The sequence below is a fragment of the Balaenoptera physalus genome (genome assembly GCF_965194825.1).
Source record: "Balaenoptera physalus genome assembly, chromosome: 2".
Taxonomy (NCBI): Eukaryota; Metazoa; Chordata; class Mammalia; order Artiodactyla; family Balaenopteridae; genus Balaenoptera; species Balaenoptera physalus.
The window spans coordinates 84,541,437-84,554,582 of record NC_138883.1 but is presented as its reverse complement, the minus strand read 5'-3'; the positions used below and the strand labels follow the sequence as shown (position 1 = coordinate 84,554,582).

The window sequence follows — 13,146 nt, the reverse complement described above, 5'->3', positions numbered from 1 at the left end:
ATTTCCCAGGGGGCTAAGCGCCTTCATCAGGCTTGGGGGCGATAGTCCCCGGGAATCCCCACACGCTTAGGCTCTTGGGAGTTGTAGTACTAATCCAGTCAGGGTTGGAACCATGGCGGTGGCCAAGGAGCTCTTACAGATGGACCTGTACGCGTTATTAGGTATCGAGGAGGAGGCGACGGACAAAGAGGTGAGAACTGGGGCAAGGAGGGCCGATCCCGAGCGACCTGGCGGGCTTTTCCGTCTTGGCGCGCCCGAGACTGGCACCACCAGCTTTCCACGTTCGGCCGGGCCCTGAGTGGGGAACGAGGGGCGGCCCGACGGCCTCAGGTGGGTTCCCAGACCTTTCCTGAATGGTCTGAGGGCCTTACGAGGAAGAAGGGGCACGAGACGAAGGCTCCTAGCGCGGGGAACTGTACTGTGCTCTCCTCGTGGCCCTTGTCTAGAAGAGGCCGCGGTTGAGCCTGTGAGACAACCCTAGCCTACTTCCTGCGCGTGCGCAGTGTCAGCCTCCGATTCCGCTTCTGTCTAAACTGTGGCTGGGGGAGCTTCATTGTCTCTCTCTTGCTGGCTGATTTAACTCTGCTTAGGGCGGAAGAAAGGCCAGGTCTCAAGGCTCCTCCATTCCTTTTTCATACCCTCCGTGGCAGTGTGACCTATGACTCTGCCATCTCTATTTTCTTTTTACATCCCAGCCCTTTGACTCTTTTCAAGTAGCAGATGCTCAGGTGTTGCCCTCTCACCATGTGCTAGTGGGCCAAAAGCAGGAGGATCAGAAGGATAAGGCAGATGACCTAGAGTTTCACAGGAAGGCGTTGATAAATGTGTCAGGGAGTGGGACACTGACCAAGCTGTAATTAAGATTTCTGTTACTTTCCCCTGGATTATGGTGGTAGCTGTAGCAGTGTAGGAAGGGGAGGCAGATAAGTCACCAGATGGAAATTAATGCCTGCAGATGCCCCTGTACCTCCAGGCTGCTCTGCTCATCGGTGGAGCTTGTGAGAAGAGGAAGCTCTGGGGCAGAAAAGCAGGGAGACCCATAGGGCCCTTGAGGAGAGATACTGTCAGCCTGTACAGAACTGTTCCCTGCAGCTGCAGCTGAAATCAGAAGTGGGCCATGGGGATGTATACACAGCACCAAAAGCATCTGTTACACCTATCTCATAAGTCTTAAATTTTCACTATTAATAATGCCTAACACCTATATAATACTTACTATGTGCTGGACACTATTCTAAGTGTTCTACATTTGTAAATTGTTTAATTAGTACTTCGTTAATAGTGAGAAGTTACTTTGGACACGTCACACCAGATCTAGCCAGTGTGTTGGAACCTCGAAGTTGAGAACTCCTGAGGAAGGCAATTACGAGCCACTGATGTATATATTAATCAGAGAAGTGACATAATCAGATTTTAAAGAAAATATTCAACATCAGTGTGCAGAAAGGACACAAGTAGGGGGTGGGTAGAGGAGCTGCCACTAGGGGGTCAGGTGGGGCTGTTGTCTAGGCAAGAGGCCAAGGTCTAAGCAGTGCAGTGAGGTTGGGATTCAGTTTTCACTCAGGTGAGATAAGAGATAGGTGAGAAGACTTTTTTTTTTAAGAATTTTAAAAATATTTATTTAATTTATTTTTTTGGCTGTGTTGGGTCTGAGTTGTGGCATGCGGAGTCTTTGTTGAGGCATGTGGGATCTTTCGTTGAGGCGTGCGGGCTTTCTCTCTAGTTGTGGTGTGTGGGTTTTCTCTCTAGTTGTGGCGCGTGGGCTTTCTCTCTAGTTTTGGTGTGCAGGTTTTCTCTCTCTAGTTGTGGTGCGCGGGGTCCAGAGCGCATGGGCTCTGTAGCTGCAACTCGTTGAGGTGCGCGAGCTCAGTAGTCGTGATGCACGGGCTTTGCTGCCCCGTGGCATATGGGATCTTAGTTCCCTGACCAGGGATCGAACCCGCGTCCCCTGCATTGGAAGGCAGATTTTTTACCACTGGACCACCAGGGAAGTCCCCTGGAGTCATTCTTGATACCTCCCTATCCTCTCACTCTTGCATCTAGTCCATCACCAGGTCCTAATGAATTCACTTCTCAAATAATCTCCAAACCTGTTCATTAATCTCCGTCTCCACCACCACCGCTCCAGCCCAAACGCCCATCAACTTCCATCTGAATGATTAGAGTGGCCTGCCAACTCATTTCCCTGCTTCCAGTCTATTCTATTCTGCTCTGTTGCACTCCTCCAATCTGTTCTACTCACGGAAAATGGAATAATCTTGGTGCTCCTTTAAAACCCTATTGCACTTTTAATAAAACATGCAATAGAATTTCTTACCCCTTCTTACATGCTTTTCCCTCTGCCGAGAACGCTCTTCCTCCCCTTCTGTTAACCTGGGTTACTTTTACTTGGCCTTCAGAACTCAGCTTAAATGATATTTCCTCAGAGAGGCCTTGCCTATTGTTCTTTCAAAGCAGCCACTTCTCCTTTCCAGCACTTATATCAGTTTGCAAGTATATATTCATTTGTGTGATTATTTATCTCATGCCTTACTCCCCTCTGTACTCTTAGCTCTGAGGAGCAGGTCTGGTCCATTCACTTCTGTACCAGCCCCTTCCTGGTGACTGGCACAGAGTAGGCTCTCAATAAATATTTGTTGAATGACGGAAGTAGCAGCTAAGAGCCCACTGGAACAACTTGGCTTGAGAATCAGGAGATCTGGGGCCTCATTCAGAGCCTGACTTTCCTCAAATGTAAAATGAGGGAGTTGGGCAAACTATGACTTCAGGGGTCAAATGGCCCATGACCTGGTTTTTTAATGAGCCATGAGCTGAGAATGGTTTTTCATGTTAAAACGATTGTAAAAAAAACAACCACAACTCAACAACAAAAAACCGAATAACTCAAAAAAAACACCAAAGAAACCGAATAACTCAATTTAAAAATAGGCAAAGGACTTGAATAGACATTTCTCCAAAGAAGATACATAAATGACCAATAAATACATGAAAAGACACTCAATACCACTGGTCATTAGATAAACGCAAATCAAAACCACAGTGAGATACCACTTCATACCCATTAGGATGGCTATTAAAGAAAAACAAAAACAGAAAGTTACTAGTGTTGGTGAGGATGTGGAGAAATTAGAACCCTTGTACATTGCTTGTAGTGCAGCTGCTGTGGAAAACAGTATGACAATTCCTCAAAAAATTAAACATAGAATTACCATATGATCCAGCAATTTCACTTCTGGGTATATACCCAAAAAAAATGAAAGTAGGGACTCAAACAGATACTTGTTTTTTTTATTTACTTTTGGCTGTGTTGGGTCTTTGTTGCTGCACGCAGGTTTTCTCTAGTTGTGGAGAGCGGGGGCTACTGTTCACTGCGGTGTGTGGGCTTCTCACCGTGGTGGCTTCTCTTGTTGCGGAGCACGGGCTCTAGGCACGCAGGCTCAGTAGTTGTGGTTCGCGGGCTCTAGAGCGCAGGCTCAGTAGTTGTGGCACACGGGCTTAGTTGCTCTGCGGCATATGGGATCTTCCCCGACCAGGGATCAAACCTGTGTCCCCTGCATTGGCAGGTGGATTCTTAACCACTGCACCACCAGGGAAGTCCCTCAAACAGATATTTGTACACCCATGTTCATAGTGGCATAATTCACAATAGCCAAAAGGTGGGAGCAGCCAAAGTGGCCATCAACAAATGAATGGTTAAACAAAATGTGGTATATACATACAATGGAATATTATTCATCCTTGAAAAGGAAGGACATTCTGACACACGCTACAATATGGATGAAACTTGAGGGTATGATGTTGAGTGAAATAAGCTAGTCACAAATGGACAAATATTATATGGTTCCTCTTGTACAAGATTCGTAAGAGTAGTCAGATTCACAGAGACAAAGTAGAATGGTAGTTTCCGGGGACAGGAGAGTGAGTGTGGAATGAGGAGTTAGTGTTTAAATGGTACAGAGTTTCAGCTTTACAAGATGAAAAAAGTTCTGGAGACATGGCGGTAATGGTTGCACAATATGAATGTACTTAATGTCATAGAACTATACACTTAAAAACGGTTAAAATGGTAACTTTTACGTTAATATATATTTTATTTTATATATGTTTTACAATAAAAACAACCAACCAAAACAGAATAAAAACAAAGAAGAACATATGTCATGGGAATTTAGAGAGTCAGCAAGTCCCAAAGGTAGACGTTTTTGTTCCCCATCCAGCCCTAAGGGAGACAGGTGGGGCAAGGTATCATTTTCTTGTAGGAAAGCTTTGAGTTGAGGACCCAGGTTTGGTGTGGAAGTGCTCCTGGGGAGAGGATAACGCCCCAGGAATCCAATCTCCTCCTAGAATCTCAGGCAGTAAGCCCCAGATTCTTATGTGCTAATGCACATGTGCCTGTGTGCGTGTATGTGCACACACACACAGGACAGGGCCGGGCCCTAGAGCCTGCCAAGATGAAGAGTAGGTCATGGATTAATGCCACTTGCAGACCTTGAAGAGATTCTGAATTAATCTCAGGGATTATTTAGGTGACTGCAATGGCCTTCTAATCCTTTCCCTAGTTCTGTTCTTGCCCCCTTGAGCCTCTTCGCACAGCAGCCAGAGTGAGCCTTTAGATGGTAAATCAGATGGTGTTACCTCTGCTCCCAGCTCCCCAGGGGCTTCTCATCAGTCTTAGAATGAAGGCTGAAGGCCCTCCCTGGCCCTTGGGGCCCTCAATGCCTCTCTTGCATGTTCCCTATCACTCTTCCCTTGCTCATTGGGCTCCAGCCACATCAGTCCTATAATTTTTTTTTTAATTGTGGTGAAATATACGTAACATAAAATTTTCCATTTAAACCTTTTTTTTTAGTGTACAATTCAGTGGCATTAAGTACATTTACATTGATATGCAGCCATCACCACTATCCATCTCCAGAACTTTTCCATCATCCCAAACTGAAGTTCCATACCTTTAAACGTTAACTCCCTATTCTCTTCTCCCCTCAGCCCCTGGTAACTACTATTTTACCTTCTTTCTGTATGAACTTGACTATTTTATGTACCTCATATAAATGAACATGCAAATATATAATATTTGTTTTTTTATATCTGGCTTATTTCACTTAATGTAATGTTTTCGGGTTTCATCCATTTTGTTGAATGGATCAGAATTTCCTTCCTTTTTAAGGCTGAATAATATTCCACCATATGTATGTACACATTCTGTTTATCCACTCATCTTTTGATGGACATTTGGGTTGTTTCCACCTTTTAGTTGTTATGAATGGTATTATTAGGAACATGAGTGTATGAATATCTGTTCAAGTCTTGCTTTCAGTTCTTTTGGGTATATATCCCACAGTGTAATTGCTGGATCATACGTAATTCTACGTTTAATGTTTTGAGGAACTGCCATACTGCCTTCCACAGCAGCTGTACCATGGCACATTTCTACAAGAAATGCTCAGTCGTTCTAATTTCTCCACATTCTTCCCACCACTTGTTATTTTCGGTGTTTTGGATAATACATCCTAATGGATATGAAAGAGGCCTCCAGTGATATTTTTCCAAACTCACCTAACACATTCCTGCTTCAGGGCCTTTACATTTGCTAGTGCTTCTGTTTAGAACGTCTCTTTCCTGGTAGTTGTATATCTCACTCCCACACCTTATTCAAATTTCCATTCACATATCACCCCCTACCCTCTCAAAGGCTTTCAGAAGTCATACATCTAATTACTACACATTGTATTACATGCCCGTTTGCTTACCATTGGTCTCCCCCATTAGAATGTAAAAGATCCAGGAAGGAAGAGACTTACTCTTTTTTGTTTACTGCTATGTCTCTAGCACCTAGAACAGTGCCTGGCCCTTGATAGGTGTTCAATCAATCCTTGTTGAATGATTGAATATGTATTATTACTTTCTTATGCAGTAATACTTTGCAGCAAAGTGAAATTGCTAGACCAATCAAATATATTTACCAAAAGTAAATGTATTTAAAAGCTTTTTCAAAATTGTCTTTTAGAAAAGTGGTGCCATCTTATACTCCCACTGGGTAGGCAGGAGATTGCCCCATCTCTCAGCTGGCAGCTCCCATCCTGGCTCTCGAAAACAGCATGCTGTGTGCCCAGTGCCTTGTACACACACACACACAGAGCAGGTCCCCCACACTTCATTAAATCAAACTTTACAATGTTCTCCCTGCCTCTTTTGGTTTTCTTTCCCTTTCTTCATCTGTGTTTTCGAGGAGGGTAGAAACATTTCCCACAAACACCATTCGATTCCACAAACTTTTAAGTGCCTACCTACTGTGTGCCTGTCTCAGAGCCTGCTGCTAGGGATACAGATGTGAAGAGAGCAGTTCCTGGAGGGTCACCCCATCGTGTCTGTTTCCAGCCTTTCTGTCTCTTGCTTTTGTGGTCCATCATTTTGAAATGCAGAGGTCAAAGTTGATAATTCTAGAAGGTGATGCTTTCTAATCAGATGGTGATTTCCTAGAGAGTGTAACTCATATGCAGAAAATGATAGCTTTTATAACTAATCTTAACAAGTAAGGCCAAGAGTTGTTGTTTGTTACATCTACCGTGTGTTGAGAATGGATGGAAATCATAATACAGAGCCTTGAGCAATGTTGGGAATTCTAAATGTGCCTTTATAATCATCTTTGTACTTATCACCAGTGACAGTTAAGAAAGTGGATTTTAGAGGCAGACTGCCTGGATATTGGCTCCATGACTTACCTAGTTTGTGACCTTGAGCAAATATTTAACCTCTGTGTGCCTTGGCTTCCATGTCTGTGAAATGGGAATGGTGGCAGTCCCTCTTCTCTGGCGTTGTTATGAGGCTCAATCCAGGCAAAGCACTTGGCAAGGCACTTGGCACAGACTCACTACAAGTTCCCTCATGCTGTTATCATTGTTGCTCCACCTTCCTTACACTGTAAGTGCTAATGTCCAATGCACATCTCCCAAACTCATGTCTAAGTTTGCCCTCCACTTCTCACACCTTCTCACTCATTCCAGTCCTGATGGACCAGTGCTGATTCACCTCACACTACACCAGTGATTCTCGACCAAGGCAGTGGTCAGGGTAGAAAGGAGGTGGGGCATCAGGTAGAGCAAAATTGAGGATCAGCAGAGTTCACTATTCAGTTCAAATCTACAAATGAATGGAGTATGTCACCATGGACAAGGGACTGTGTAGGCGTGGTGGGACTTCAGAGCTGAAGAAGACATCACTTCTGCTTTCTGACAGCTCACACAATATAGTAAACAATGAATTTTGAGGTAGAGTGAAAGAGGTGGAATAAAAGTATATAAGGAAAATGCTGTTGGAATAAAGAGGAAGACAAGATTCATATGATTGGCAGGATCATGGAAGACTTCCCCTGAGGAGGTGTTTTTGTGCAAGACCTTGAGAGGAGAAAAGAATATATCACAGCAGGGTTAAAAGGGATCATCATGATCATTTACTCTCTTCATTTTATAGACAGGAGGATGGAGGTCCAAAGAGGCTATGGAACTTGCTGAGATCACCCAGTGAGTGAGTGTTGGGTCAGACTGGAGCCCCAGTTTAATATTCCTTCCACTGCTCTGCAGTTGACACGTGGATTTCTCTCCTGTCTATAGCAGCCTTGCCTTTCATTTGAAGCCCTTTGAAGGGTACATAACTCACTGTATCTTGGCAGGTGTTATTTGGCGAAGCTTGAAAATGCATTTTGATCAACTGTTTGAAGACTAAAGTTTTAAATGTATTTACCAGGAAAACTACCATGGAAACTTAATATTGACCTTTTCAGTTTATATTTTATTATTGCTTTAAGGAAAAGGCTGTTTTACCTGTTTGCTAGCTAATACCTTTATTTATTTATTTATTTTTTAAAGGGAACTTTATTTTTATTTATTTATTTTATTTATTTTTGGCTGCGTTGGGTCTCTGTTGCTGTGCGGGCTTTCTTTAGTTGCGGCGAGCAGGGGTTACTCTTTGTTGCGGTGCGTGGGCTTCTCACTGAGGTGGCTTCTCTTGTGGCGGAGCATGGGCTCTACGCATGTGGGCTTCAGTAGTTGTGGCTCGCGGGCTCTAGAGCGTAGGCTCGGTAGTTGTGGTGCACGGGCTTAATTGCTGCGCGGCCTGTGGGATCTTCCCGGATCAGGGCTCGAACCTGTGTCCCCTGCATTGGCAGGAGGATTCTTAACCACTGTGCCACCAGGGAAGCCCTAATACCTTTATTTAAATCACTTATTTCTGTTATACCCTAAAATGTGATACATTGACATTGTTTCTTACAGATTTAAAAGGAATAAGTTTGTTTTTTTTTTTTTTTGGAATAAGTTTTTGAGGACAGAGAAGGACTTGAAGGAATGGCATGAAGGGGTAGAAGTCAAAGTGCCTGGCATGACAAGGAATGGGACATTGCCTAAGGTCTGTTGAGGGTGTGGCAGGAGTTGAATCTGAAAAATGTGGTGTCTCTGGGCCTCTAGGCCCTAGGGTGGTTGGACTTGATTCTGTGGGCATCTGGGGGCCATTTCTGGATTTGAGGTGAGCCTGACTCAGTCCACTGTCTCCAATGGGAGCCTTTCTCAAAGCCTCTTACCTCCAGACCAGGCACTGAGGCCTCAGGGTTGGGCAGTGAGCCTGGTTTCACTTGACAGCTGTCGTTCATTCACCAAGGGCCTGACCAGCACTGGGTGGGACCAGGAGCCAGGCCTCCAAGTCCTCTCTGTATCTCTCTGATGGTTAACTCATTCCTGGGTTTGTCTGTCTGGCTGAAACTCTGAATTTTTGAAGTTACTTGGCTGCCTGTTAAGTCAAAAGGAATGATTCATTTGTGTTTGTAAGCTGTAAGCTATTCATTAGCATTCAAGATAACACCTCACATTTACATGACACCAAAGTGCTTTCACATAAATTATCTCATTTGATGTGATCTTCAAAACAAGCCTGTGAGGACTTCCCTGGTGGCACAGTGGTTAAGAATCCACCTGCCAATGCAGGGGACACGGGCACGGGTTCCAGCCCTGGTCCAGGAAGATCCCACATGCTGTGGAGCAGCTAAGCCCGTGCGCCACAACTACTGAGCCTGCGCTCTAGAGCCTGTGAGCCACAACTGCTGACCCCGTGTGCCAAAACTACTGAAGCCCATGCGCCTAGAGCCCGTGCTCCGCAACAAGAGAAGCCACCCCAATGAGAAGCCCGTGCACCGCAACAAAGAGTAGCCCCCGCTCGCCGCAACTAGAGAAAGCCTGTGCGCAGCAACGAAGACCCAACGCAGCCAAAAATAAATAAATAAATTTTTAAAAAAACAAGTGTGAGGTACGCAAGGACTATTAGCTCCAATTTATAGATGAGAAGACTGACACTGACAGAGTTTGATTTGCCCAGCATAAGGTGGCTAGTAAATGCAGAGCGCCTGCCCAAACCTGCATTTTCTACTCCTATTTCAGAGCTGTTTTCCATGACCCACACCTCAGGAGCAATTAGGGTAACAAGAGATGGGTCTGCGGGCCCCAGAAAGCCGTGTGTTCCCATCTGTGACACAGATAGAGATTTGACTCTGTGAGTAAAGCTGCACGACCTGGGTGAGCTCGAAGGGTATTAAGCCGACCCGGACAACTTGAGGAAGTATGTTAAAATTTGTGTTAAAACTACCACAGTGGAGTTTTCATTTCAGCTAAGGTAGAATTCAAAATATTCTCCATTTGCATAGCTGCTTTCCCTATTTTTGCTGTTCCTGAATACTGTTAGTTGGTTATTATTATTTTTCTTTAAATTGACTCACTTCTTTTTACTAACATAATTTGTTTATAAAGGAAACCAGTGTGTTAAGGGGAAAAAAGAATGAGATGTAGGGAGTACCAGGGCCCACAGAGAAAGAGTTCTGCACCTGGGCAGAGGAGAGTGGCTTTGGGCGTAGGGACCCAGGTCTCCAGGGGTTAAGAGTGACAGCAGGCTGTGGGGAGAGGTGAGGGGCCGCCAGACCCAGGGTATCTGACAGATCTGAGGGGTGGGAATCTCCAACCTGATAGAAGAATGCAGGTGAGGATTTTGGAGTCTGAGCATGATGTAAGCCTGCTTAGGGTAAGGGTGGGAGGGAGAGGCGGGGCCTGAGAGAAGTGGGCATGGGAGGAGGAGGAGGAGGGCTGTAGACTGTGCTCCCGGTGGATAGCTGGTTTGGGGAAGTGGGCTGAGAAGGAGGGCAGGGAAGGGGTTGAGGCCCAGGAAGGGATACTGGGGGTGCTAAAGGGGGACCCAGAGGTGAGAGCCCGAGGGGTGCGAGGACCAGAAGAGTGACCTCAGGGATGGGCTGGGGATCCAGATCCTTTAGGGTGCATAGGGGCAACATATGGGGAGAAGCAGCCCAGACCCTGTGCATGGTCTCAGTTGGTTCAGGCTGCACAGGTCACTGTCCTGAGTCTGGACTGTGGGCCGTGGTTAGCAGACTACAAGAGATGTTGGTGTGAGGTCTGGGTGTCCCCAGCATCTCGTTACCACCAGCAGGCCCACGTTTTGGGAATGTTGATCTAAGGGTGCTGGTCTGAGGGGTGGCTGGTACCCTGCTTGCTCAGAGCCTTTGGAGCAGTCCGGTTTCCGCAGGAATTTGGGAATTTCTATGTAGTGCTGTTGCAGTGTGGACCACAGGCTGTAAGGAATGAAAGTTGCCAATCTTTTAGGCAGAGGGGACTTCCAGGTAAGTGCCTAGAGCTCTGTGGTTTACTTCCTGCCTATGACATCAGGCAGTCACATAACCTCTGGTGTTGTGGCTAGTACAGGGTTGGGGAACTGTCTGCCTCCCCCAGGTTTAGGGAGGAATTACTGCCCAGGCCTAGATTACTGACTGTTCCCATTCCTGGAACTGGGCCTGTAATGGCTTTGTAGCTGATTCACTGGCATGGTTTGTTCATTCAGTACCTGTTGTCGCATAGAGTGACCTCCCTGTGTGTCCTGTGTATCTGAGTCTGACCTACGAGTCTGGCTTTTGAGAACTGGGCTTAATTACTTGTACTGCTTACCTGGCTCCAAGTTTTATTATAAGAAAAGATAGCAGCCTTTTAAAAAATAATGATCTCTTCTTTGTAGGGCACCTTTCTTTTAAGTTTAATGATGGCTATTTTATATTTATTGGACCCCTTAGTGCTTGGCTTTTTTGTGTCAGTCAGGAGTTCATTCCTTATAAGAGGTGAAACTGGAGGCAGGTGGATTGTCAGAGACCCTGCTGTGTGCCTGGCGCCAAGCCCAGTGGAGATGGCGGGAGACCCAGCTCCGGGGTCCTTTCCCTGCTCTGGGCTCAGGTTGCTGTGAGTGGCCAAACCAGTTATGGAGCCCCGGGAAGGGCTGGGTGGGTGGCTGCTAATTCATGACTCATTATTCCCCTCTGTGATGTGGGCTCTGGGGGGATAACATTTAGTTCCCACTACGGTTCTCTTATCAGTCTGCTATAGTGATTTCTTTCCTTTTCCAGGCTTAGTTTCTCAAAAGGAAGTGTTAGCAGGTAGAAGGGGAAATTATGAAATAGTGTGGGAAGGTCTCCTAGGGTTGGGACAGCACCCACTTCCTTCTGCTCTTCAATAGGCCTGAAGTAATTGACATAGTTGAGGCTTCCTAATTGTGTTTGGTTGAGAACAAATGGACGTTTGCCCCTTTCATTCAATAGATATTTACTGTGTGCCTACTGAGTACCAGGTGCTGTCCAGTGCACAGTTCTGGCCCCTGGGGATAGGCAAAACTCCCTGCCCCTTAAAGCACATTCCCTTTATTCGCAAGAACCCCCATAATTTCCTGTACCTGTATGCTCTCATTTGAGGCACAATCATAACCAGTTTATCTGTTTTTCCAGACCATACCAGAAAAGAAACAGCAGATTATAAGCACTTCCAGAGACATGCTGGCATCTGGCACAGTGTAGTAGAGGCTGACTGGGGAGGAGATAGAGAAACTATAAAAAGAGTAGAATTTAAGATCATTACCACCTAAGGAAGCATAGGGAAAGCCTGACTCTGCCCTCAGTAACATCTGAACATGTGCTGTTCAGTAGTTTCTGTTCTGAATGATGATCCTGAGATATGGAAGACAGATTAAATTCAAGTAGTGTCCTACGATGGGGAAAGGGAGTAATATTTTAGAAAGACATCAGGAGGAAGACCACACTTCTGCAAATTGGAGTTTAAAGTCCTCGTGGAGCTTATGTTCATCTGAGATCTCTGTCATTCTGGGGCTGAGCCTTGGAGACAGCCTGGTCCTCTGAAAAACCATGGCCTGGGCAGGGGGCATTGGGTGAGAAGCCCCTCAACTGTCACCTAGCTCTTTTCTGTGAAGTCTCAGGAAATGCAAATGAATGTTTCCAAGTGCTAGGGAAACCTGGGGATTTAGGAGAAACCTATAGGTAAAGAAGGAAAACTGCAAGTGTTAAGACAATTCAGTAGCTTTTGGCACCTTCCAGTGGCTGCTTCAACCTTGCCTAGGTGTCCCAGCACTTGCAGACTCGGTTTCATAGAGGAGCTGCCAACCCCAATGCCTGGGATTAGATGGTCCTGTCTTTCTCTCACATCATTACATGTAGGGTCCTTCTATTTCTTTGTTCTTCTGAAAGTTCCTCTTCCTTCCCAACTTATCATAGTTAAGAAAAATATTGTTGCATCTTTTTGCCCTGAATCCAGCCTCTTGAGCTGCTAATAAGGTAGAATATTTCGTAATAAACAATATTGACACGGAAGCTTTTCAGAGGCCTGCTGTAGGAGAGTTGTGTTTACATGATGAGAAATTCTTCAGGCACCAGTCACTCCAGGAGGGCTGGGCAAAGCTGGGCATCCTATTTGTAACACAAAACACCAAACTCCAGGCCAACCGGTTCAAAGTCAGAACTGGCCTTCGAGGCTAAAACCCAGCAGTGGGCCTTGCCCAGGGCAGGCTTAGCAGCTAACCATAGTAATAACTAGTTAATCAGGACAGACACACTTGGCCAGCATTCTTAGGTCAGCTGGGTTTTGGTTCATGGCCACTCTGGAAGATCTCAGGCTACCTACCCGTACCCCCTACACTTTGAATGAGAGTAGTTCAGAGCCCCTGGGGGCTAACCAAGGATAGAATTTTAGAACTTCCCCCAGCAGACCTGAAACCAGCCTTGTACACCTCAAGAATTCATACTGGACTCACCTGGGCCCATTGTGG

General features: G+C 45.7%; 1 protein-coding gene across 3 annotated transcripts in view; it reads left to right on the top strand.

Annotated features, from left to right (window-relative positions):
- The first annotated feature begins 31 nt into the window (after positions 1–31).
- Positions 32–13,146, top strand: part of DNAJC17 (DnaJ heat shock protein family (Hsp40) member C17) — a 38,324-nt gene continuing 25,209 nt past the window's right edge. For all 3 annotated transcript variants that reach the window (XM_082449372.1, XM_082449371.1, XM_082449373.1), the window contains exon 1: positions 32–190. In XM_082449372.1, the coding sequence (XP_082305498.1) occupies positions 113–190 (78 nt within the window). In that variant the 5' untranslated portion in view covers positions 32–112. The remainder of the gene's footprint in view (positions 191–13,146) is intronic.